This window comes from Eretmochelys imbricata, chromosome 8, assembly GCF_965152235.1.
Source record: "Eretmochelys imbricata isolate rEreImb1 chromosome 8, rEreImb1.hap1, whole genome shotgun sequence".
Lineage (NCBI taxonomy): Eukaryota > Metazoa > Chordata > Testudines > Cheloniidae > Eretmochelys > Eretmochelys imbricata.
In genome coordinates this window covers 108,335,028-108,360,705 of record NC_135579.1, presented here as the reverse complement: position 1 = coordinate 108,360,705, position 25,678 = coordinate 108,335,028, and the positions used below count along the sequence as shown (strand labels likewise).

General features: G+C 55.4%; 1 protein-coding gene across 9 annotated transcripts in view; it reads right to left on the bottom strand.

Annotated features, from left to right (window-relative positions):
• Positions 1-21,654, bottom strand: part of ELOVL1 (ELOVL fatty acid elongase 1) — a 33,438-nt gene extending 11,784 nt beyond the window's left edge. For 2 of the 9 annotated variants that reach the window (XM_077823731.1, XM_077823729.1), the window contains exons 1-2: positions 13,305-13,368; positions 12,009-12,083 (exon numbers count right to left, since the gene is read on the bottom strand). Coding sequence is in view for 2 of the 9 variants with exons in the window: in XM_077823726.1 (XP_077679852.1) it covers positions 4,699-4,893 (195 nt within the window). In the remaining 7 variants the exon portion in view is untranslated. The other 7 variants (XM_077823733.1, XM_077823727.1, XM_077823730.1 and 4 more) reach the window with 6 other exon arrangements.
• Between the last annotated feature and the right edge of the window lie 4,024 nt (positions 21,655-25,678).

Genomic DNA, 25,678 nt, shown 5'->3' with positions numbered 1-25,678 from the left:
GTCGGAGGAGAATCTAGACCCCATGTGGCTGCAGGTGGCAGCCAGGAGAAGACAGGGATGCTGTCAAGGGCCAGGACTTCCCCTTGTCTTCCCCCGACCCAAGTGACAGAACTTGCCTTATATCCCACTTTGAAGGGCAGGCAACCCTACCTCAGCTGACCTTGTCCTCCTCCATTCCAGGCTCAAGAGCCCTGCTCTCCCCCCCCCCCCCCCCAACATTATAAATAGGGCCTTGAAGGGGTGGGAATTGATTTCTTACTCCCCTCCCCAATTAACTCCACTGAAACACTGTACCAGGGCAGCCTGACAAGAAAAGTGACAGACCTGTCACTGTGGGCAGGTCTGCATTTAACACTGCATTGATGCAGCTGCACCGCTGTTGCACCTAAGCAAAGACACTCCAACACTGACAGGAGAGCTTCTCCCAACGATCTAAGTACTCCACCCCCCCGAGAGGCGGCAGCTATGCTGAGCGGGAAGCCCTCCCCTTGACATAGCGCTGCCTACCCTGGGCGACATAGGTACACAGACATAAGTTGCTAATGTAGACCAAGCCAAAGCAAAGCAAATCAGAGGGAGGGAGGGAGGGGCCCACGAGTGGGAATGCGGACACACAGGTCACAGTCATGGGACCTTTAGGAATACCCAGCAGAGGGCAACAGGAGATTAGACGGGGGTTGCACTATAGTATGGCAGCAACAGAGGCAGATGGGGTTAACAGTTGCATAGGCAGAGGTCGCATGTCCCAGCCGGGAAGGGAAGATCAACACCTGGATACTATACATCAGAACGGTCACCCCTGTATGCACAGCACTGGTGCAGCTGCACTTGGGGTAGTACACTGCAGTCCAGGCACCTCAGTACCGGAGAGGCCGATGAGCTGGAGGGAAGTCAGAGACTGACTTAGTACACAGCTGTCACGGAGTCCCTGGGCGATGCTAGACAGGACTCTGGGGAAGTCTCCTTTCTGTGAGCAGACTGTCTGCAGGACACACAGCTTCCACCTTCCTGGGTCTGACCTAGGAGCATTCAGCAACCTCTGCCCCCTGTGTGCTTCCCCCAGCAAGTCCGCTCAGGCGGGGTCTTGGGGAAGCCAGAGGGTCCTGCCCCCCAACTCCGCAGTCAGACGTGACTCTCAGCCAGCCAGAAAAACAGAAGGTTTATTAGACGACAGGAACATGGTCTAAAACAGAGCTTGTAGGTACAGAGAACAGGACCCCTCAGATGGGTCCATTTTGGGGGGCAGTGAGCCAGACAACCCCATCTGCACTTCACTCCATGTCCCCAGCCAGCCCCAAACTGAAAACTCTCTCCAGCCCCTCCTCCTCTGGGCTTTGTCCCTTTCCCGGGCCAGGAGGTCACTGGATTCCTTTTTCTCCAGCCCTTTAGCTCTCACCTTGCAGGGGGGAAGGGCCCAGGCCATCAGTTGCCAGGAAACAGGGTGTTGGCCATTCTCTGAGTCCAGACCCCTGCACACACCTGCCCTCTAGGGCTCTGCAACTATCATACACCCTTATCCCACCCCCTAGATACTTAAGAACTGCATAAGAGAAACTGAGGCACCCCCACACTATTCAGAGGAAACATTAAGAACAGTCCCGCTTCGTCACATCCCTCCCCCCTTCGAGACCGGACTTAGCGGGGTCACTTTAGCTGGTGACCTGGGGAAGTTTGAAGCCACCAACGTTCCCATGGATGCCCCAGCATCTCTCCCGTTCCTTGGTGGGAGTTACACCAGGCCCTTCCAGTTTCATGACTTCCCTTAGGTCAGGGTGGTCGATAGCACTCGCATGCGGGAAGGTTTATGTGGCCCGTGCCCTTTTGCCACCCCAAAACACCCGGTGGTCAAACTGGGATTGGGTCTTCTCCCCAACAAGCTGGCCAAACACAGCCAATTGGTTACAGGACAGTTTAACTTTCTTAACAGCTTTCACTTCATCTGAGACCTTCTCAAAGTTATCCACACTGGATCCTTCAACAGGAAAGTCAGTGGATCCATTCACAACAGAAAATTTCTGGCTGTTAGGAACTGAAACTTTCTTGGTTAAATCACTTTCACACCCTTCAGTTGCAGTAAACTGCTTGCAAAGACTCCATGAGGATTCCTTTCCCTAGGGGCTTTTCTATGCAACAATTCACCCCTCACAGAAATTCTGCCCTTACCCTCTTTACCTAGGGCTTGACCTAGAGGAACACTTTCCTGAGCAACAACAGACTCTTTCTGGGTCTCACTTACATCCAGAATTACCTCTGGCCCATCAAGCGGATTCCTACACAATCCCCTTTCAGGCAAACTGACAGACTTCCTAGATAAAAGGTCAGAAGCATTCTCCTTCCCTTTGCCACACACAAGTTCAGGAATCTTTTCCTTCTTACTGAAGGTGTGGAAACCTGTAGCAAGTAACACAATTAAATCACCTTTCTGCTTTCCTTGTGCCCTGGCTAGGATCTCACCCTGATTAGACAGAGTTGCTACAACCTCTCCCAACACCACACTAGCAACAGGCAAAATACAAGCACCAGAATTGTCTGGTCTCTGGGATTTTACATAGACACTAACTGGCACTGTAACAAGGTCGCATCCAATCTCCCTAGCAGACACAAACTTAGGACCATTCCCTTCCTGGGCTTTAGCTGAATCCAAATTCTGAGACAACTGCACTACCCTCAACCACCACAGGCTGAAAGGCCCCTTCTGTCTGCTCCACAGACAAAGAAGAGCCGGAGACACTTTCTCCTTTACCAGACACCCAGCTTGGGATCTCATTCCCCTGATCCCAGCAAACAAGACTGTTCACAGACAACTGCTTGGAAACCGGGGTAGCTCCCTCCATAGGGAAGTCAATACCCCTGAAAGACACGGGCACATTTCCTTCACTGTCCCAATTCTCCTCACAGGTAAGGTACAGGGACACTCATCTTCCACTCTCCTCGCCTTCCCACCCTGCTGACTAGACAAAGCCATCAGCTCACAAGCCTGCCTAGGCTCATCCAAACTTTCCTTACCAAGCACCTTGCCACTCCCAACAGATAACCTGCCCTGCCTGTGTCTCCCCCCGCCCCCACCCTCAGCTGGGGTCTCAGCTCCCACTGTGCTCAGCGCTGCCCTTGCTGTCCCAGTGGGGGCAGGCAGCGAACTCGCTGCTTTCCTCACTGCATCAGAGCCGGTGTGCAAGGGGGCAGGGAGCATCCCTCTGTCCCACTCAGCCCCAGGGGTCTGGCTACAGGCAGGCAGGCATCCTAAGCCTAGCAGCTCCTCCCCGCTGCCAGCCAGGTCATCTGCATTTTCACTGTTTCCCTCTCCCCTGATTGGTTCCCTGGATTCAAATTCAAACCCTCGGCTGTTACAGGAGCAGGGCCTGGATCCTGTCCCAAAGAGAGACAGTCACCCCACAACAGGGGCTCACAGCCGATATCCTGGAGAACCCCAACGACCAGCCAGCCCTACCCCTCCTGTGTCTTCACAGGGATCTGGGCCATAGGCAAGGAGAGGGGTTTCATCCCTGGGACCCTCACCCAGCCCCTCAGCATCTGAGGCTGCACCACCATGGGCCTAACAGTTCTCTCTGTCCCAGGATCTCGCCACCCCAGGAATGTCTCCCCATTGACCATCACCTTCCGCTCCCACTGGGTGTCCGAGGGGCCCAACCCCAGGAAACGCCACATAGACATATAGGTTGGGGTCAGGAGTGGGAGCCTGTCCACCTCCCCACCCATTTGGCTGACAGAGTCTATGGCCTTGGGACCCAGCAAGGGAGCTAGACACCAGGGCTTTTCCGCAGGGTCCCCCTTGTTCAAATCTCCAGCCTGCTCAAAGGCAGTGAGGTGGGCATCCACATCCCCTCCATCCTTAACCAGGGGCAGCAATTTAGTCTTGAGGTTCCCTGCAGAATTGGCCCCCCAGGGTCTATCCCCACTCACCCCTGGGAGGTCCCCTATGCCTCTCCGCTCCACCATCGCCAGTTCATGCTCCTGCTGCTTCTGCAGCTCTTTCTCGGGCTCTCGCTGTCTCTCACAGTCCTCTTGCTCTCTCGGACTCAGCTCCAATCCCGTCCGTCTCCAATCCCCCGATGGGGAACCCGATCGTGAAGACCCTCGTCTGGTGGGGACTGGAGTCTTAGGGATGCCTGGCTACTACTCCAGCTGCTCCCAGATCCTGCTATAGCCCCATTTGGGTCAGGAATCTGTTCCTTAGAGCGGTCATCCTCCTCCAGCTGCACGATTAACTGTGCTTTGGTGAACTTTCCAATGTGTAACCCTCTCTTTTTGCACAGGGCTACAATGTCCTTCTTAAGGAGACGGTGATAGGCCCTCATTCTGCTGTTCCCAAGTTGTTGTGGACTCACAGGCCTGTGTGCTCTCAGCTCCCCATGGTTTCCAGGGAGAACCCCTAGTGTGCCAGCCCTTCTCAAGGTCACCACCTCTTTGCCAGGGTCGAGCTGCAGACTCCTCGCTGCAATCCCCAGGGGAACCCTGTTACTGCAAAAGTCCTTCTCTCTACCAGGGGCAAGCCACAGGCTCCTCCAGCCCTGAGACTGCTCACTGCAGTCCCCAGGGGGACCCCATTACTGCACAGTCCTTCTTGCTGGTCACACACTCCCAGGGATTAACCGCCCCCCAAAACCACTCCTCTCTGAACCTTCAGCATGCCTGGTCCTCGTCAGTCTCCCTTCGTTTTACTGCTCCCCAGTCACTTACTGAAGGAAGCACCATCCACAGGGTGCAGTACATCCCACCCCTGCCACCAGTTGTCACGGAGTCCCTGGGAGATGCTCTGGAACTGCTCCCCATGAAGCCAGGCAGGAATCTGGGGAAGTCTCCTCTCTGGGAGCAGCCTGTCTTCAGGACACACAGCTTCCACCTTCCTGGGTCTGACCTTGGAGCATTCAGCATTCTCTGCCCCTCTGTGTGCTTCCCCCAGCAAGTCCGCTCAGGCAGGGTCTTGGGGAAGCCAGAGGGTCCTGCCCCCCAACTCCGCAGTCAGACGTGACTCTCAGCCAGCCAGAAAAACAGAAGGTTTATTAGACGACAGGAACATGGTCTAAAACAGAGCTTGTAGGTACAGAGAACAGGACCCCTCAGATGGGTCCATTTTGGGGGGCAGTGAGCCAGACAACCCCATCTGCACTTCACTCCATGTCCCCAGCCAGCCCCAAACTGAAAACTCTCTCCAGCCCCTCCTCCTCTGGGCTTTGTCCCTTTCCCGGGCCAGGAGGTCACTGGATTCCTTTCTCTCCAGCCTTTTAGCTCTCACCTTGCAGGGGGGAAGGGCCCAGGCCATCAGTTGCCAGGAAACAGGGTGTTGGCCATTCTCTGAGTCCAGACCCCTGCACACACCTGCCCTCTAGGGCTCTGCAACTATCATACACCCTTATCCCACCCCCTAGATACTTAAGAACTGCATAAGAGAAACTGAGGCACCCCCACACTATTCAGAGGAAACATTAAGAACAGTCCTGCTTTGTCACAATGGCAAACAGCCATGGCCGACGATTAGGTCGCTCACAGAAGCAGCCATGGGATGCTGCCCAAGCACTTCTATACAGGTGAGGAACTGAATAAGCAAAGGCCAAGCAGTACCATCATGCTGAGGATACGCTACGTTCCAAAGTTGCCATGCTGAGTATTATGGGACAGCCAAGCCCATCTCTTCCCCCAGTGTGGTCGGGGCAAAACCTTACTCAATATCTACCCCTTAGCGGGTTGGAGCAACAGACCAAAGTGAGGAAAAAGGCACTGAATTCAGCATTGTTCCCTACAGCCCCAGCAGCACCTGACATGAGGAGATTTCTAACTCTCAGAAAGGCAGGAAGCAGCCAAGGACTCCAGCCTCCGATCAGGCTGCTTGGAGTGTCTGCCCAAGGAGCAGACCCTCCAGCAGTGTCATTTCCTGAAGACATCAGACTGCAACCCAGAGATGCTTAGACTTGTGCCTCCCAGAGTAGCTACGAAGATGCCATGAAGACAACTCAGCAGTCTCCTGTACCTAGCAAAAAACTCCAGCATCATGGCACCAACCTCTTGGATTCAAGTCTGGCAGAACAAGTTCAGCAGCTTTAAAATAGGGCAAAGGTGAGCTTTCCCTTCCTACCATTTGATTCCACATGCCTGGTGCAGGTTTGCAAGTCAGAAAAAGACTGAAGAGTTCTGCTGGACCAAAATACTCGAACGCCCAGGTCAGTGAACTCCTGGGGGAGTTCCCTACACAGATCTCTCCAGGAGAACACCCTTAACCAAACAGATTCCTACATCACACAAAAACAACAAGGAGTCCGGTGGCACCTTAAAGACTAACAGATTTATTTGGGCATAAGCTTTTGTGGGTAAAAAACCCACTTCTTTAGAACCCAAGAATGTTAAGCTAGCTCGGGGCTGGTGGCATCACACTAGTGAATTGACTGCATGCTCTGCATCTGTTCCTCTAGTGTACTGGATTTCAAAAGTTCACAAGGCACAAGTGTTAACAGGGAGTGTTTAATAAACTCCATACGGGTAGGGAGGGTCTGGGACTGCAAAAAAAAAAAAAAACACAACTGGCAGCCAGCCCCACTGCTGAGAGGAAGGGGCCTGTGCAGTTACAGCACAGGCCTGGAGTCAGTTGGTCTGGATTTTATTCCTGCCTCTACTGCAGAATCACCAAGTGACATTAGGCAAGTCACTTCCCATCTCTGCAAGTCAGTTTCGCCATCTGTGAAGGGGGTGGTGTTTCAATATCACTTCCTTGCCTTTCAAGGACTTGGGCAGGCTGCAGGAATGTTTATAAAGCCCTTCAAGGACCTTGAATGAAATCTTAGAAAAGAGCAAAAGGGGGTGTGGAGAGAAGAGAGCAGAAGCAAGTCTCAGAGCCCAGGTCCACTCACTCACACTTGCAGAGCTTGTGCTATGGGGATAAAAAAATAGCAGTACAGGCATTCCTGCTTGGGCTGGAGCCTGAGCTTGGAGACTGTGTGTATGTGGGGAGGGGAAAAAAAGAAAAAAATCACACACACACGGCCAGGTCTCAGAGCCTGGGTGGGAACATCTGCATTGCTATTTTTATCCCTCTACCTTGAGCCCTGCAAGCCCAAATCAATTGACCCAGGCCCTTGAGACTCCCTGTCACGGATCTTTTTTGGCAGTATAGACGTACCCTTCAATTCTCATTGCCTCACAGCAGTGAATCTATCAAGAGGAGCAGCTGCACTAATACGTCTGAACACAGCCTCCACGAGCAGTGGCACAGAATCAGAAACAAGCAAAGGTAAAAAAGGGAGCAGCAACCAGAGAGGCTTGGCCAGAGCATCGGGAGCAGGAAGGGATGAGATCAGTGTTATCAGAGCAAGAGCTCTTCCTGCTCTGAGCTGCCTGCAGTCTGTGGGGTGTGTGGAATCTCCAACATTGTGCTAGTAATCAACAACAATTGTGTGGGCAGGTGATTAGACCACACAACCACAGGCAGCCCAGCCCAACGATGATTAAGAAGGTGGATCCCAGCAGCTCTATACAAATATCGAAAGCGTGGAGAGGCCAAGGCAGAGCAAAACTAGCTGGGGTAGAAGGGGGAGTGTGTGTGGAGGAACAGTGTTACAAGAAAGGGAAGAGTGCAGTTAAGTCCCAAGGGGAACAGCTTCCTGACAGGTACATGGGTTAGGCAGACAGGCTTCCAGAGGCAGAGCCGGAAGTCCCATTCCCTGGCCCAAAGCCCCAGGGGAGCCCACTACTGGGTGAGAACAGACAGGGCTTCACCAGCACCCACCTCGGTTATTTGAAAACATACACAAGTTCAAATTCCATGCTGCAAGGCTTCAATTTGATTGCTGGGACAGCCCCTGTAGTTAGCAGTTACTACTCCACTCTCTTGGCCTGGCTCGGCCTTGGCCGCAGCATCATACTTCGACAGGGACTGAACAGAGAGCTTGAAGAAGGGCACAGGCACACTAAAGGGTCTGGAAAGCAAGAACCAGGAGAAAGACTTCGAGGGCTCTGTGAGGACTGAAACCCCACCCTGGGATCAGCCCTGACTACCCAAGAGATGCCTCTCCCTTTGCAAGCACAACCTCCCCTGAGGGCTATCTACCTCCCAGCAGAATGCAGCTATCAGCCAGCAAAGGGAGCGTGGAGAAGGGAGAAAGAAAGTTTACCTAGGAGCCAGAACTAGGCTATGGAATGCACTTCTGCAACATCTGACACCCCAGGCCCCCACACCCTGCTCTGAGAGGTCACTTCCCCATAGCCAGCGTCTCTCCCCTCCCCACACACCCTTTATGTAGGGGCAAAGGGCATTTTGTGTTGATAACACTCTGGTGGGGCTCCAATCCTATGGGGAAGTCATGTTTCCCAATAAACCCGAGGCACACGAGCATCTTCACACAGGCTCCCCAGCCCCTACCTCAACAATGGAGAGACTGACAGGTCAAGGCCACAGAGGCAGAGGGACAGGAAAGGCCCTGCCCTCCCTGCAGCCCCACTCTTCCCACCGATCACTAGAGAAAAGCATGATCCAGGGTAACCTTTGGATTCGATGCCCATGGGGATGCACCGATCAGCCTAGAACCTGACTGCAGATTCCCAGGGGCCCCAGGCAGAGCCTGGGAGACACGGACTGACCTTCATATCACAGGCTGGGATGAGATAAGCCATCCCAGGTATCCTATAGGCAACAACCAGGATCATAGACTAAGTGATGTTATAAGGCCACAGGGAGCAAGCTAGCTGACCATACCTGGCATCAAAGCAAGGTAGTTTCCTACAGCAGGTTCTCAGGTTTCACTCCCAGTAAACAGGTGCCCACCCTGATCCATTCTGAGGATCAGAGTGAACTTACTCCCATAATGATGCCTTCACAGGGCACAGGACAGGAAATGAAGAACCCAGGAGATCCCCTGCCCCTAGGCATGTCCACAAACTCTCTAGCCCCCGCTCCTCCACTGGAGCTAGAGAATGCTCCAAGAAGGCAGGAGAGTATAGCATCCAAACTCATACTGCTGTTATCAGAAAGTGACAGCTTCCCCAGCACTCTGGGCCAGCAGGGATGACTGCATTCCCAGAGCCTAGCATCTCTGCTCTTCCCGGCATGGAGAAGTTCTTGTTCGTAGGGACTGGCTCTTTTCCAGAGGCATCTAAACTTGCTCCACCCGTCTGACAGGAAAGGGCAAGACATTTCAGCCAGAGAGCTCCCTCTGCCCCAGCAGCTGTGCAGTGGCAGGGCTCAGGCAGGCCATCATCTAATTGAACATGTGGAGGTTTCTTCCAGAGCCTCTCTGAGGGTTTATGCTCCTCATGGCTCTGCAGCACTGGGGAAGAGCAGAGCACAGAACACCATTCATCCCTCCCCATCGCTGCAGGAGGATCAGTGCCTGTACCTGCCCTGCTCAGTCCGTATGCAGGCCAGGTACATGGAGAGAACGCTCTCTCCCTGCTACTACTCCGGTAGGGCATATAGGCGGCTCCCCTGAATCCAGACCAACATGGGGGGAGAAGACAATGCGACCTGAAGGAGACCCTGGGCCTCCCCCCAACTCGCACAGCACCAGGAAGACTCACTCAGCATGGCTCAGAGATTCAGGAAGCACAAGGCTTGCTACCCACTCCCCCACAAACAAACAAGTTGTCCTACCTGCTCTGGAGTGAGTGGGGAATTGGGGTCTTGTGCTTCCTCCCATGCAACTCTCTGCCCTGGGGGACCATCTAAATTCCCATACCTAGTGGCATTACTCCTTCCCTCATTCCCCCTGAAACTGCACAGACCAGAACCCAGCAGAGGCCTGGCTTGTGCGTTGCAGGGCCTGGAAGCTCCACACCATGTGGTGTGGTAGAGAAAGCAGCATGTAGCAGCTTGGAGCCAGGATGTTACTCTGAAGACTGAGCACTGTCACTGGAACAAAGAATTGCAGGGTGACCAGTATGCACTAACCTCTAAGGCAGGGGAAGTCAACAGGGGGACCGTGGGCCAAATCCAGAGTGCCAGATGCTTTTGAGCAGATCCCAAAATCTTATTTACTTATCATCATGGGGTGGGGGTGGGGGGGAGAGAGAGAGAGAAAAATTATTTTTTTCCTCCAGAGTCTGGACCTTGACTATATGCTGACCAAGAAATTTGGACTGTGACAAAAAATAGACTACCGCTGCTCTAGGGGCATGTCTACATTGCATCAGGAAGCAAGCTTCCTAGCCCAGACAGACAGACTCACACTAGCAGGGCTCAAGCTAGTATGCTAAGAATGGCTGTACGGACACTGCGCCTTGGGCAGAGCTTCACTACAAACTTATGTTGACCTAGCTCTATTGCTCAGGGAGTAGGAAAAGTTCATTCCCCTGAGAGACATAGTTAAGCCAACCTAAGCTTCAGTGTAGACACTGGCAACTCGACTTTTCATCAACCTAGCTACCAGCTCCTGGAGAAGTGGATTTACTGCAGAGACAGAAAACCCCTTCTGTTGCAATAGTGTCTACATTGCAGCATTTCTAGTGTAGACACTCCCATAGGCTAGTCACCCAAGCTCAAGATCATACAACTGCCCAGGCTTGAGCTCAGATGGGTAGCCTGACTTGCTGCCAGAGCCACAATGTCCACACAGCTATTTTCAGCATGCTAGCTGAGCCCTTCTAGCACCTGTCTGCCTACCCAGGATCATGAGGCAGTGTCCAGCAGTGTCACTCCAGTCCCTAGCCACTAGGCAGGCAGTTTGATTCAGGGAGCCCTCTATACCTGGGAAGCTGTTTAGCAGGTCTGGCTGGAAGGTCAGCACAGCCGAGCCCAGGATCTGCCCTGTCCACATTCTGCAAGGTGCGAAGAGGGCCCAGCCCAGAGCCTGTAACCCGCAGCAGCAGGATACATGCCTGCCATCCACACAGTGGCTGTTGCCCTTCAGGCCTGGGGCAGAGACCTTCCCAAGGCAAGTTTCCTTAGCTGCCTGACAGGAGGAGTTTCCCATCTATCAGCCCAGTCTGCTTATCGCCCCTGCAGCCACTTGCCTCTCTCATTTCACCCCTCTCCACCGCAGCCACTTCTTTGCCAGGCTGCTGCCTCCAGCGTCTCTGAACTCTCCCCTTTCGCTAGTTATTAAGGTACCCAAAACAAAGCGAGTCATCCCAGGGGCAGCTGTACAGAGCACGGCAGAGAGACTGCCACTCCTGTTGCCAGGCAGCAGGAGTAAGCCCAGATGCACATACAAGAACTGCCCACCAGCTCCACAATGCCTCCGTGTACAGCCCCACTTCATCCACCACACATGCTGACCACATCCCAAGAAGGCTCTAAGGAAAGGCAAGCACATGCAGAGGGGGAAGAAGCGGGACAGTAAGCTGCTGAGTCACCTGCAGTCCCACCCAGGAGTGGGGGCTGACAGCTACTGAATTATGTGGTCCAGATTAGACATTCTTCTCCCCCTCCCTACACAAGCAGCAGCACAGATCCCCTGTGCATGATAAAGCCACAAGCCTCATGAGAGTCTGGCACTGGCCTCCTAGTGCTAGTGCTGCAAGGGTCCCAAGAGCCTCCTTCCCACAGATGTTCCAGAGAGAAACCCACACAGAGGCCATGCACCTACGCGAGCTGGAGCTCATGAAAGTCAATGTTTTATTACAGGCAGTGCACAAGGCCTGGCACTGCCATCCAGCACAACAGGGAGGGGAGGAGGAATCTCTCAATGGAACATTGATGCAGTGGCCTGGAAGGGAGAAGGAGCTCTCATGCTACAAAGCAGTCAGGCAATGACAAGAGTCAGAGTGCCTTTGCCCTGCAATGCAGAGGTCTGTGCATGGCACCTGCTGCAGGCTCAGCTGCAAAGGGACAGCATGCTGCCCTGCAGCAAGAGGCGGGCACCGTCACAGGTGATTGTTCCCAATTGAAGATCCGACCTTCTGTGTCCCAAAACAATTGCCCTCAGCCACCTATCCACCTGGGTCCAGGGGCCTTATTTATACAGCACATGCAGCTTCCCTCCAGCTTTGGCTTCAGAGTGCAGGAGACATGAATTTGAAACCAAGAAGACAGGGGCCCCACTGGTGCAGCCCCAGCTGAATTTTACCTTCTCTCCAATCAAAGATGCCTCTCTTAGGAATGGGCCCCTGAATTCTTCTCCGGGTCACAGATGTGTTGCTAGCTGTAACAGGACAGGAACTCCCTTAGAACCAAGGCACCCACTAAGGGAGGGGGAAGCAGTAGCAACTGTTGGGGTCAAGGAGAATGGTCCAGCACCGAAGAACTGGGGTGGCCCTCAGGAAGAGCTTCAGTAGCCCAGCTGAGAGATGATGCAGGCAGAGCGAGGTGCTCAGAAGGGGTAGAGCCATCAGGTATGTGACAAGGCTGCCAAAGAAGGCCAGGTATATGAGATAGGAGACAAGAGTAAAGTTCAGAGGGGAGGACTGGGAGTAGCAGAGACAAGCAAGGGTGTGAACGAAGAGGAAGAACAAGATGGCACTGGGCTCCTTTGCCTTGGAGAGAACAGAGGGCGAGCCCGGAGAGGAATCTGTGCCACCCACTTGACATTTGCAGCTCCTGTTGTTGGAGCACCTGGCCTGAGGCAAGCATGCAGTATTACAGCAGGGCAGGATGTGTGCCTGGAGACTGAAAGGACACCAGCTCACGCCTGGGACACACCCTGTGTACTGGAGGCTGCACCTAGGGAGGGGGCAGGTCAGAACTCGGCCTGCGGCCAGGACGGGTGGTGAAGCCTTCTGCACAAGGGGAACACGTATGTGCCGTCCCTGCACCACGCGGGAGCACACAACTGAGTCAGGCCACTTTAGCCACCCAGCCACCCCCTCCCCAGCGGGTGGCCACTCTCCAGGAAGCCACAGCAACAACTTCTCCCCAGCTGAGCCGGCTACCCGAGGCCAACAGGCTTCCCTCCAAAGCCAGCCAGAGCCCCTTTCCGCAGGGACTCGGGGTCACGCTCGTGACCTCCAACGCGAACCTGCAGGCCTGGCAAATGCCTGCCTGCCCCCCGGCGGGCCCCCCCGCCCCTTCTCCTGCTCCCCTCCGGCCAGAGCTAGGCGGCAGCGGGTCGCCAGCCCCCCGGCTGCGCGCGGCCGCGACCGGACCCAAGCAGGGCTGGGCCGCGCCCCGCACCGGGCCCGCCGCGGGCCCGGCTCTGGGGGGCCCCGGGTCCAGGGCCCGGCTCCGCGGGGCGGGCGGGCACCGGGACCCCCCAAGGGCCAGGCCCGGGGGCCCTCGGGAACCTAGCCCGGCCCTGTCCCCCCCGGCTCTGGCAGGGCCCCGCGGCCCGGGACGGACCGGCCCGGCCCGGCCCGGCCCCGGCCCCGGCCCCGGCCCCGGCCCCTTCCCCAGGGCGGCCCGGCCCGGCCCGGCTGACCCCACTCACCGGCCGCGGAGCCGCGCCTGCCTCCCTCCCGCCTGCCCGCCGGCAGCAGAGAGCGGGCGGCGGCCCCCGGCGCTGGGCAGGGCCCGACTCGACCCCGGGCACCGCCACGGCAGGGGCCGCCCGGGCCAATCACAGCGGCGGCCCCGCCCCGGCCACGGAGGGGGTGGGGGGGGCTGGAGCAGAGGGGGAGGGGCAGGGCTGTGAGGGGGAGGGGGGCTCTGAAGGGGCAGGGCTGTGAGGAGGCAGGGCAGGGGGAGGGCTCTGAAGGGGCAGGGCTGGGGGAGGGCTTTCGGGGAGCGGGAGAGGGCTCTGAAGGGGGAGGGGGCAGGGCGGGGGCAAGAGCAGAGGGGGCAGGGGGCTCTGAAGGGGCAGGGCTGGGGCAGGAGCAGCGGGGGCAGGGGGCAGGAGAGGGCTCTGAAGGGGCAGGGCTGTGAGGGGGCAGGGCAGGAGCAGAGGGGGCAGGGGGCTCTGAAGGGGCAGGACCAGAGTGGGAGGGGGAGGGGGCTCTGAAGTGGCAGGGCTGTGAGGGGCAGGGCTGGGGCAGGAGCAGATGGGGAGGGGGGCTCTGAAGGGGCAGGGCTGTGAGGGGGCAGGGCTGGGGCAGGCAGAGGGCTCTGAAGGGGCAGGGAGCAGGAGAGGGCTCTGAAGGGACAGGGCTGGGGCAGGAGCAGAGGGGGAGGGGGGCTCTGAAGGGGCAGGGCTGTGAGGGGGCAGGGCTGGGGCAGGAGCAGATGGGGAGGGGGGCTCTGAAGGGGCAGGGCTGTGAGGGGGCAGGGCTGGGGCAGGAGCAGATGGGGAGGGGGGCTCTGAAGGGGCAGGGCTGTGAGGGGGCAGGGCTGGGGCAGGCAGAGGGCTCTGAAGGGGCAGGGAGCAGGAGAGGGCTCTGAAGGGACAGGGCTGGGGCAGGAGCAGAGGGGGAGGGGGGCTCTGAAGGGGCAGGGCTGTGAGGGGGCAGGGCTGGGGCAGGAGCAGATGGGGAGGGGGGCTCTGAAGGGGCAGGGCTGTGAGGGGGCAGGGCTGGGGCAGGCAGAGGGCTCTGAAGGGGCAGGGCTGGGGCAGGAGCAGAGGGGGCAGGGGGCGGGCTCTGAAGGGGCAGACAGGGCTTTCAGGGAGCAGGAGAGAGCTCTGAAGGGGCAGGGGGACAGGGCTGTGAGGGGGCAGGGCTGGGGCAGGGGGCTCTGAAGGGGCAGGACTGTGAGGGGGCAGGGCTGGGGCAGGAGCAGAGGGGGCAGGGGGAGGGGCATGGCTCTGAGGGAGTGGGAGAGGGCTCTGAAGGGGCAGGAGCAGAGGGGGCGGGGCAGGGCAGGGCTTTCAGGGAGCGGGAGAGGGCTCTGACAGGGCAGGGCTGTTAGGGGGCAGGGGCTAGGAGCCTCCCCAAGCTCAGGTGGAGGGGCCTGTGGGAGGAGGCACAGCTGCCTTCCCAGCCTCCATGCAGCACAGACCACTTCTGCCCCTTCCTTGGGTTGTGACTTCTGTTGCTGTCACCCTCGTGCCCCTCTCTTGTGGGGCAGGACCCCCCCTCCCCAATAGTCAGTTATTCCCAGGGGTCCTGGCAGGCCACAGGACTGAGCTCTCTGGGGAAGCTTCAGGTCACATCCTGACTCTTGCATTCTATACATCAAAGTGCGTATTGTGCCCTGCCCCCATCTCCCAGCTTTGCTGAGGGGGAAGTGCCAGCTTTTATAAGCCCCCCTCCCCTTGGCCACCAATACACCTGAGACTTATTGGGTCAAGAGGGTTTCAAGTGGAACTGGCTCCACACACAGGGACAACTTTCCAGATAACAAGAGGCTGCTAGCACTGCTTGCTGGAGGGTGCATGCTCAGTCCCGGGAGGGTAGCATAAATATTTAATTCTCAGGGCACCACCTCTAGGTTAATCTGGAAGATCTTCTCAGACCAAACACTCCCCATCCTCTCTTCTGTTTCACATATCATCCCATGATATTGCATCATTACGAGGCACTGTTGCCACACTCAGTTAAGAGCCAGAAACTCCACAATCAACAGAGCAAAGTTACAGTTCAAATCAGAGATGGGAGAATACAAAGGTTCAGAGTTCAGACAGATATCCACAAAGAGATCCTTGCATGACTCTGTGGAGGCTTCTAACCCTTCCTGTGAGCCTCCCTTTGGCGGGCCTTGATTTCCACTCTGTCTCCTCAGCAGCACCAGATACTACAATGACTGGAGCCAAATAGATTACCTAAATTAGGTAGAGACCCTTGGAGGGATGGGAAAGTTTAGGCACTGCCAAGCCAATATTTAATGGGAAGTAGAAACTGTGAAAGCAGAAACCATGAGTGTGATAATGAACATATGAGTTCATAGTGTGATATGGTAACAAAACCAAATTGACCCCAATGCCCCAGTGTGGTACTAGGAAGTACAGTGCTGCAGGAGTAGGGTGGGGACTCATCAGGGGACCCTCTCCCCCCAACATATTGTCTAGACTAATATTTAAAAGTGTGATGCTAGCCCACATTACAAACACCAGCCAGGACAACACATCTTACAGGCATACATTACACTTTTAAATCCTCTTTTAGAGAAGGCCTCAATGAGTCCAGATCCCAGTGTACTAGCTGTGGGCTCCTGAAACTGCCATCTTTCCTGTGATACTTCAGTAGCTTTATTTAGTCAGATTTTTTTTTAGGCCAGAGGGAACCATTAGGTCATCTATGCAATTTGGCATTCTGTTGACTCAGACTGCAGGGTTCTTTAATTGGGCTGTAGACATTCTGGCTCAGGCTCCAGCCTAATCTCTGGAACCCTCTCACCTCACATGGTCCTAGTGCTCAGCCTCCAGCCTAAACCCGGAAGCCTACAGTGGAATTAAACAGCCCCACAGCCCGATGAGCCCGAGTCAGCTGGCATGGCCCAGCTGTGGGTTTTAATTGCAGTGTAGACATACCGCTAGTCTGATCTCCTGTCTATCACTGGCCAGATAATTTTATTCATTTACCCTGCTATTGCGACCAGTAGTTTGTGCTTGACTAAAGCATCTCTTCCAGAAAGGCCTCCACTTCCTTGGGAGTTTGTCCTAGTAGTAGGTCACCCTCAATAGGAAACATTTGTGCCTAATTACTAATTTGATTGTCTGGCTTCAGCTTCCAGCCATTGGTCCTTGTGTGCCTTTCTCCATTAGATTAGAGAGTCTTTTAGTATCTGCTCTTTTTTTCCTATGAAGGTACTTACATGCTAATCAAGTCACTTCTTGATTTTTTTTTAAACTAAACAGATTGGAGTTCTTTAAGTCTCTCACTTAAGGCATTTTCTCCAGCCCTCCAATCCCTTGTGTAGAATCAATCGTAGAATATCAGCGTTGGAAGGGACCTCAGGAGGTCATCGAGTCCAAGCCCTGGCTCAAAGCAGGACCAACCCCAGCTAAATCATCCCAGCCAGGGCTTTGTCCTTAAAAACCTCTAAGGAAGGAGATTCCACCACCACTCTAGGTAACCCATTCCAGTGCTTCACCACCCTCCTCGTGAAAAAGCTTTTTCCTAATATCCAAACTAAACCTCCCCCACTGCAACTTGAGACCATTACTCCTTGTTCTGTCATCTGCTACCAGAGATCAGTCTAGATCCATCCTCTTTAGAACCCCCTTTCAGGTAGTTGAAAGCAGCTACCAAATCCCCCCCCATTCTTCTCTTCCGCAGACCAAACAATCCCAGTTCCCTCAGCCTCTCCTCATAAGTCATGTGTTCCAGCCCCCTAATCATTTTTGTTGCCCTCCGCTGGACTTTTTCCAATTTTTCCACATCCTTCTTGTAGTGTGGGACCCAAAACTGGACACAGTACTACAGATGAGGCCTCACCAATGTCAAATAGAGGGGAACGATCACGTCCCTCGATCTGCTGGCAATGCCCCTACTTATACAGCCCAAAATGCCATTGGCCTTCTTGGCAACAAGGGCACACTGCTGACTCATGTCCAGCTTCTCGTCCACTGTAACCCCAGGTCCTTTTCTGTAGAACTGCTGCCGAGCCATTCGGTCCCTAGTCTGTAGCGGTGCATGGGATTCTTCCATCCTAAGTGCAGGACTCTGCACTTGTCCTTGTTGAACCTCATCAGATTTCTTTTGGCCCAATCCTCCAATTTGTCTAGGTCCCTCTGTATCCTATCCCTGCCCTCCAGCATATCTACCTCTCCTCCCAGTTTAGTGTCATCTACAAACTTGGGGAGGGTGCAGTCCACGCCATCCTCCAGATTATTAATGAACATATTGAACAACTACACTGCTGCAGCTGTGCCACTGTAGGGTCTCCAGCGTAGCCGCTCTACGCCGATGGGAGAGAGCTCTCCCGCCAGCATAATTAAACCACTCCCAATGAGCAGTGGTAGCTATATCGGCAGGAGAGCGTCTCCCTCTGACATGGCACTGTGCACACCAGAGCTTTTGTTGGTAAAACTTGTGTCAGTCAGGGGTGTGATTTTTTTCACACCCCTGAGCAAAATAAGTTATACCAACAAAAGTGCTAGTGTAGACAGCCTGAGAATCCTATAATATCTTTCACAAGGGCAGGGATGTTTGCTGCAGGATCTCAGACATCTCCCAGTGTGAGGTCCTCCACTTCCTGCAGGTTAACTGGGACACCATCCTTGCCTCCCTGCCACGAACTCTCTGCAGAGCCCTGAGTTTGGCAAGAGGAGGATTCCCATGCTGTGCAGAGTGTAAGCGTAAGGTGTCCGTGTTACTACAGCTATGTAAAGCAAAGGGGAGGGGAAGAGATTGTCTCAGATGTTACAAGCCCCCCTGCTCCCAAGCTGCAGCAGCACTGGGGAGCTAAGCTAGCACCCCCACCCCCCGAGAGCCACACTTTGAGGGTGCACGAAAAATCTCTCTTTTTCCTCTGTCCAGTTGCTCCTCACCTCACATCTCAGCTACTGACCCCAATCAAAACAATGCTGCCAAAAAAATCAGTTTCCTGGCGCATCACTTCAATGTGTCACAATTCTGTCTACCCTTTCCCAGTCCCTCTTTAAGTCCCTCCACTGGCTTCCACTTCCTTATTTCCTCAGACACAAGCATCTCATCCTCACCTTGAACACCCCTCATGACTTATCCCAGCCCCACTTATTGCATCTATCATCTTATTGCATCATTGTCTCCTGCCTCTGGTCTGCCAATGTCCATCCTTCGCTGTCTCCCACAAGCATATCCCTCCCCGCTTTTTCACTGCTGGCTCTGGCACAAACTCTGAGAGTCATCACCTTATCCCACCCAGAGTCCTCTGTGTCAAGAGGCCTCCAGGGCCCGACAGCTAATAGCAGGTACTTGTTGCAGCAGGCACACAACTAACCTATGTATAAACTTACTCTGATTATTAGTCCCATTTCCTCCCACACAACCACCCACTTGACTCCACCTGTGGTGACTTGTCATTAACCTAGGCCTGGTCTAGGCTTTAAATTTAAATTGATCTAGCGACAGCGTGCAGGGTGCACCCCAGCAATGCTGACTTACCCCTGGGGGAAGCTGCTGCTAGGCTGACGGAAGAACACTTCTGTTTACCCAGCCCCCGCCACTCAGGCAGGTGCAACTCCTACAGTGAGAGGAAAAACCCCTTTTGTCACTGTAGGCTGTGTCTACACTACAGGCTTATGATGACACAGCTACAGTGTGATAGCTGTACTACTATAGTCCCCATGGTGTAGACATGGCCCAGACCTCAGTGGTTCAGGAGCCAGATTAGCAATCAACAGTCCCCAAAAGAGCCACAGTGGTGTGAATTCATTTCCCTCCCTTTACTATAGTACTATATAGTCATACTGAAGCACTATGACAGGGCAATATATATATATATATATATATATATATTATACACACACACACACAAACACAAACAGCAAAGTGACTGACCAAGTGTTGTTATATCAACTACAGTTCACTAACAACACAGTAAAAGCATCCGGACTGTGATCTAATTATTAACCACTGGTTTGATATCATGGGCTGCAAAGAGCCACAGGAGACACATCAAAGAGCCACTTGGGGCTCACAAGCCTCAGTCTGAGTATTGCTGGGCAGGGGTTATCACACCTGAAACCACTCTCCAAGGAACAGAGAGGGATAGCCGGTCTCAGCCTGGCCACAGACCTGGCCCTGGGAAAGTTTTGCAAGTGAGAGAAAGGGTCTCCTCCAGGCAGTGGGTAAAGTTGATGCCAACTGAAGATTGGAGGGCTTTCAAAAAGCTAGGCCATAGCCCAGAGCAGAGCTATGGGGTTGGTGCAGGAATCGGTAGGTGGAATTCTCTGGCCTGTGTTATGCAGGAGGTCAGAGTGGATGACCATAGCAGTCTCTGTGAGGCTGGCTGAATCAACTGAAGTCTTTCAAGCTCTTCCCCGGCCAATTCCAATCCCTATCCCTGATGACTCAGACCACTACACTATTACTGCCAACCACAGGGGCACCATGTGCAGTGCTGGAGGGAAATGGACCAGACCCACATCCCCTTCCCCAGCAAGTGACAGGGGGCAGCATCTCACCCATTAGGAGCCACCCTGCTCTTCCCCCAAGAGCTCAGCACAAGGGCTTCCAGCAAGAGATCAGTGCTGGGAATCAGATCCCCAGCTATGCTCTTGCATAACTGTGCTCAGCCCGCACTGGGGACTGGCCTTGCATAGCCCCTCCCCAGCCTTGGCAGTGCAGAGAGTACCCTCCCCACGCAATCCCCTCACTGCCCTGCTGGGAACCAGCCCTGCAACCTCCACCCCCCCATGTAATGCAGAGAGCACCCTGCCAGGGATCAGCCCTGTGCCCCTTCCCTGCACCCCCCAGGTAATGCAGAGAGCACCCTGCTAGGGACTAGCTCTATGCCCTTCCCCGCCCCTTCATCCCCCCCCCCAGGTAATGCAGAGTACCCTGCCCTGCCGGGGACCGACCCTGTGTCCCAATCCCTCTATGCTGCCCTGCACCCCCCAGTAATGCAGAGTACCCTGTCCTGCCCCAGCCCTGTGTCCCATCCCCCTGCCCTGCACCCTCCCAGGTAATGCAGAGTACCCTGTCCCGGTCCTGTGCCCCATCCCCCTGCCCTGCCCTCCCCTCCCCGGTAATGCGGAGTACCCTGCCCTGCCCGGGACCAGCCCTGTGCCCCATCCCCCTGCCCTGTGCCCCCCCAGGTAATGCCAAGTACCCTGCCCTGCCAGGGACCAGCCCTGTGCCCCATCCCCCTGCCCTGTGCCCCCCCCAGGTAATGCCAAGTATCCTGCCCTGCCAGGGACCAGCCCTGTGCCCCATCCCCCTGCCCTGTGCCCCCCCCAGGTAATGCCAAGTACCCTGCCCTGCCAGGGACCAGCCCTGTGCCCCCATCCCTCTGCCCTGTGCCCCCCCCAGGGAATGCCGAGTACCCTGCCCTGCCAGGGACCAGCCCTGTGCCCCCATCCCTCTGCCCTGTGCCCCCCCCCAGGGAATGCCGAGTACCCTGCCCTGTGCCCCCCCCCAGGGAATGCCGAGTACCCTGCCCTGTGCCCCCCCCCAGGGAATGCCGAGTACCCTGCCCTGTGCCCCCCCCCAGGGAATGCCGAGTACCCTGCCCTGTGCCCCCCCCCAGGGAATGCCGAGTACCCTGCCCTGTGCCCCCCCCCAGGGAATGCCGAGTACCCTGCCCTGTGCCCCCCCCCAGGGAATGCAGAGTACCCTGCCCTGTGCCCCCCCCCAGGGAATGCAGAGTACCCTGCCCTGTGCCCCCCCCCAGGGAATGCAGAGTACCCTGCCCTGTGCCCCCCCCCAGGGAATGCAGAGTACCCTGCCCTGTGCCCCCCCCCAGGGAATGCAGAGTACCCTGCCCTGTGCCCCCCCCCAGGGAATGCAGAGTACCCTGCCCTGTGCCCCCCCCAGGGAATGCAGAGTACCCTGCCCTGTGCCCCCCCCCAGGGAATGCCGAGTACCCTGCCCTGTGCCCCCCCCCAGGGAATGCAGAGTACCCTGCCCTGTGCCCCCCCCCAGGGAATGCAGAGTACCCTGCCCTGTGCCCCCCCCAGGGAATGCCGAGTACCCTGCCCTGTGCCCCCCCCCAGGGAATGCCGAGTACCCTGCCCTGTGCCCCCCCCCAGGGAATGCCGAGTACCCTGCCCTGCCAGGGACCAGCCCTGTGCCCCCATCCCCCTGCCCTGCCCTCCCCCCCAGGGAATGCCGAGTACCCTGCCCCATCCCCCTGCTCTGCCCCCCAGGGAATGCCGAGTCCCCTCCCCCGCCCCGGTCCGGTCCGGTCCGGTCCGGTCCGGTCCTGAGCCCCCGGGAGCCGCGGCCATGACGGAGGCCGGGCCCGGCGCTGCCCGCAGCGGGACTCACCCGCCTGGCGCTGCCCGGAGCTCGCGGCGCTTCCTGCCCCGGCGACGCGGCCGCCTCGCGCCGTCACCCCAGCGCTCAGGGGCCGCCCCCGGCGCTCGGCAGCCGCTGATTGGCCCGGCGGCCGGGGCGGGGCGGAGCGAGCCGCCCCTCAGCGCCCCCTCGCGGCGCGGGGGCGGACGGCGCCGGGCGGAGCCTGGCCCGCCTGCTGCAAGCCGGGCTCGCCCCGCTGCGGCCCCGGGCTGCGGCCGCGGCCTCGCCCGCCTGGGCGTGCTGCTTCGGGGGGCCCGGGGCCGAGCCCTGGCGGGGACGAGCCTGGAGCTCCGCCGCCTGCCCGGCGTTCGCCTGGCTCGGCCCGGCCCAGTGTTAGTGCGAGCCGGTGCCCCGGCCGGCCGGCCGGCCCCATGGCGCAGAGCCCCCACCTCGTACGGTCGGGTCTGAGACCCTCCAGAGCTTCCTGATGATTTAGGCCTGTGACCTGTGGTACCAGGGCATCTAGGAGCCCGAGCCAGGGGCGGTGCTAGGCGCTGTACAAACACCGAACAAAGAGCAACAAAAGACCAGCTGAGTCTATCTCCATTGCCAAGGCAGAGCCTTTTCCTCTTTGCCCGTTTCCTTGGGTTTGGGGCAGCCCCGTTTTAAAAGACCCGTGCAGGGGCTCCCTGAGGTGCTAAATCCCCAGCGTGGTACAGCTTCCCATCAGGGAGTTTGCCTCTGATGCTCCGCCTAAATTGTCCCTCTCTTAATTTCGCCCATTAACTCCTTTTCCCACCCAGCAGAATTCGTCTCTCCGCTCGGTCCTTACGCTCCTGATGCTCCCCTTCATGGCCGCACAGCCAAGCTCTGCGTTTTCTCGACCGTTCAATATGTCCATCAGCCCCTCACTTTCTTGCTGTTCTCTGAACTGCCTCCACTTTGTGCCTATCTACCTGAGAGGGCTTTGTATAGAGAGACAATGGCCTTCCTTCCCTGATGCCTCTGCCCCTGCGGCCCCAAATAGCCGTGGCCTGTTTCTAGCCATATTCCATTGCAACTGTGTCTTGTTACCATCTCCCTGCTTGGGCTCTCTCATTTCTTCCTGTTCCCTGCGTTTCTTCTTCCCACTGAGTTTTTGGGCTCAGATTATTCCCCAGGAGGATTAGTTGCACTGGCCCGGCCTTTGAAGTGCTGGTGTGGCATGAGTTACTGAGCGGGTACTGCAGCGTTCTGTACCCCTCGTAGTGTCCTCGGGGCTGGTGCTTTCATACCTGCCAGTAGCCCAGTCGGGGGGTGACACGTGAAAGTGAGGCCAGGTCATCGTCTGCCAGGATGGGACACCACAGGCACCGGCTTTCTGATTTCCCCTGGGGTGCTCGACCCCCCACCCCCATTCTGCCTCTTCCTGCCTCCATTCTGCTCCTCCCCCCCTTCCCACCCATTCCGCCCCCTCCCCCAAGCATACCCCGTCCTCACTCCACCTCTTCCAGCCCCTGCTCCTCCCCCTCCCCCACAGCGCCTCCTGCCCACCGCTGAACAGCTGATCAGCAGGAGGTGCTGGGGGGTAAGGGGAGGAGCCGATCGGCAGGGCCGCCAGCAGGTGGGAAGTGCTGGGGGGGAGGAGGATTTGGCTGCTGGCAGAACTGTCACTCCACCCTGAGTCATTCCCCTAAACTGAGAAAGTAGGAAACACAGAGTCACCCCCAAAGTAGGTGAGGGGGCAGGACTGGGTGCTTCCTTTGATTTCACACTCCAGTTTGCAGCTCTCAGGGCCTCCCCGCCCATGGGGATTTCATGAGGTTAATCACCTTCCCTAGCCAGTCCTGGAGCCTGGTCTAGCCTGCTTACCACTCCGTCCTGTCCAAGAACTGGGAGCACTGACCTCACTTCCAGAGTTCGGTAGGGCCACACCCCCTGCTTGTACCCCCACAGCACATCTCCGCACTTCTCTAGCTCCAGGGGTGCTACCAAGAATCTAATAACACAACTGTGCATTTAAACCGAACATCTTTCATCAGAGCCACCAAACATTATTGCTCTCTCAACCCCTGTGGGGCGACTGGCAGATTAACCCCTGTGTGCAGCTGGGAAGAACAGCAGAGAAACTTCCCCATAGTCACCCAGCAATTCAGGGTCAGAGCTGGGAACAGAAGCTTGGAGTCCTGATCACACACTCCTGCTCTGGCTACTGGCCAATACCCCACTTCCAGCATCAGTAATAAACCCCAGGAGTCCTTAGTACCAGTCCTCTGATGGCCCATCAGAGCATGCTCCAGGATCCATGTGCCTCTTAGCTATTGCTCTCTCTCTTGCTTTTGGTCACAAGCTCACTATCCAAGTATTGCACTGTACTGTTTGGTGGGGTGAGTCCAAACTAAATTTCTTTATAACTGCCCCCCACCCTCCTCCCATCACTCCAGCACTATCACACGTGTGAGAGAGAGCAGATACCTGAACAGAGCAGCTCATACACACTCCTGCCTTGCATCCACATCACGTGTTTGTCAGCTGCTGGACCGGCTCATTGGCTGAGACAAACAGTTGGCCATCTCTTGATGTCTTCAAACCAGACTGGACGCCTTTCTGGAGGAGATGCTTTTATCAAACACAAAAAGAAAAGGAGTACTTGTGGCACCTTAGAAACTAACACATTTATTTGAGCATAAACTTTCGTGAGCTACAGCTCACTTCATCGGATGCATTCAGTGATGAAGTGAGCTGTAGCTGATGCAAGCTGATGCTCAAATAAATTTGTTAGTCTCTAAGGTGCCACAAGTCCTCCTTTTCTTTTTGAGAATACAGACTAACACAGCTGCTACTCTGAAACTTATCAAACACAAGTTATGCTTTAGGGTTAGTCATTTCTCTTTTCAGAGTAACAGCCGTGTTAGTCTGTATTCGCAAAAAGAAAAGGAGTACTTGTGGCACCTTAGAGACTAACAAATTTATTTGAGCATGAGCTTTCGTGAGCTACAGCTCACTTCATCAGATGCAGTTTCCACGGTATGCATCTGATGAAGTGAGCTGTAGCTCACGAAAGCTCATGCTCAAATAAATTGGTTAGTCTCTAAGGTGCCACAAGTACTCCTTTTCATTTCTCTTTGTAGACCAGGATGGTTGTTGCAGGAAAGCTCCCCTGTGGGTGCTATTTTGGAATAAAAGTGATTTTACTCCACTAGGGGAGTGCATTGATTATGCCTGAATAGAGCGATTTAAAGACTAAAGTGAATACAATGACAGGGAGCTATTCCAGAATAGTTTATTATTATTAATAGCTTATTATTGTAAGGGTTAAAGCTAGTGCCAGTCAGTTTCCCTGTCCTGACAAGACATCAGTCAAACACAATAAATTTGGTTCAGTACAGGGTAATTCTCTGGCTGTGATATATTGGGAGTAAGGTTTCAGAGTAACAGCCGTGTTAGTCTGTATTCGCAAAAAGAAAAGGAGGACTTGTGGCACCTTAGAGACTAACCAATTTATTTGAGCATAAGCTTTCGTGAGCTACAGCTCACTTCATCGGATGCATACTGTGGAAAGTGTAGAAGATCGTTTTATACACACAAAGCATGAAAAAATACCTCCCCCCACCCCACTCTAGCTAATCTAATAGTCCATTCTGGCTTTAGGCTTATGAATCAAAGGAGGTCAAGTTCAGATGTCTGCAAGGGCTTGTCTCCACACAAATTTTCACCGATACCAGTATAGTCAAACTGGTGCAAACCTGGGTGTGGATGTTCTTACTGCAGTGTAATTTAAACCTGCTCCTAATCAGTTTAAACCAAACTGAAACCAATGCAGTTTAAACTGAAATTAAAGTGTCCGCACTGCCTCTTTCCAGCAGATCAGCTAAATCAGTTTAAATCCACACCTTCATCTGCATGTAGACATGCTCCAAGCAACACACAGGCAGTAGCAGCATACCGACCATCCCCTCATAGGTTCCCGTGTGGGAGGGTCCTGTTGTGTGGTGACCAGACATCTGTCATTAACTCAACAATGTATTGGTGACCCCTTTCACATAGCAAGCCTCTGAGTGCGACTCCCCCTTATAAATTAAAAACACCTTTAAATATATTTAACACCATTATAAATGCTGGATGCAAA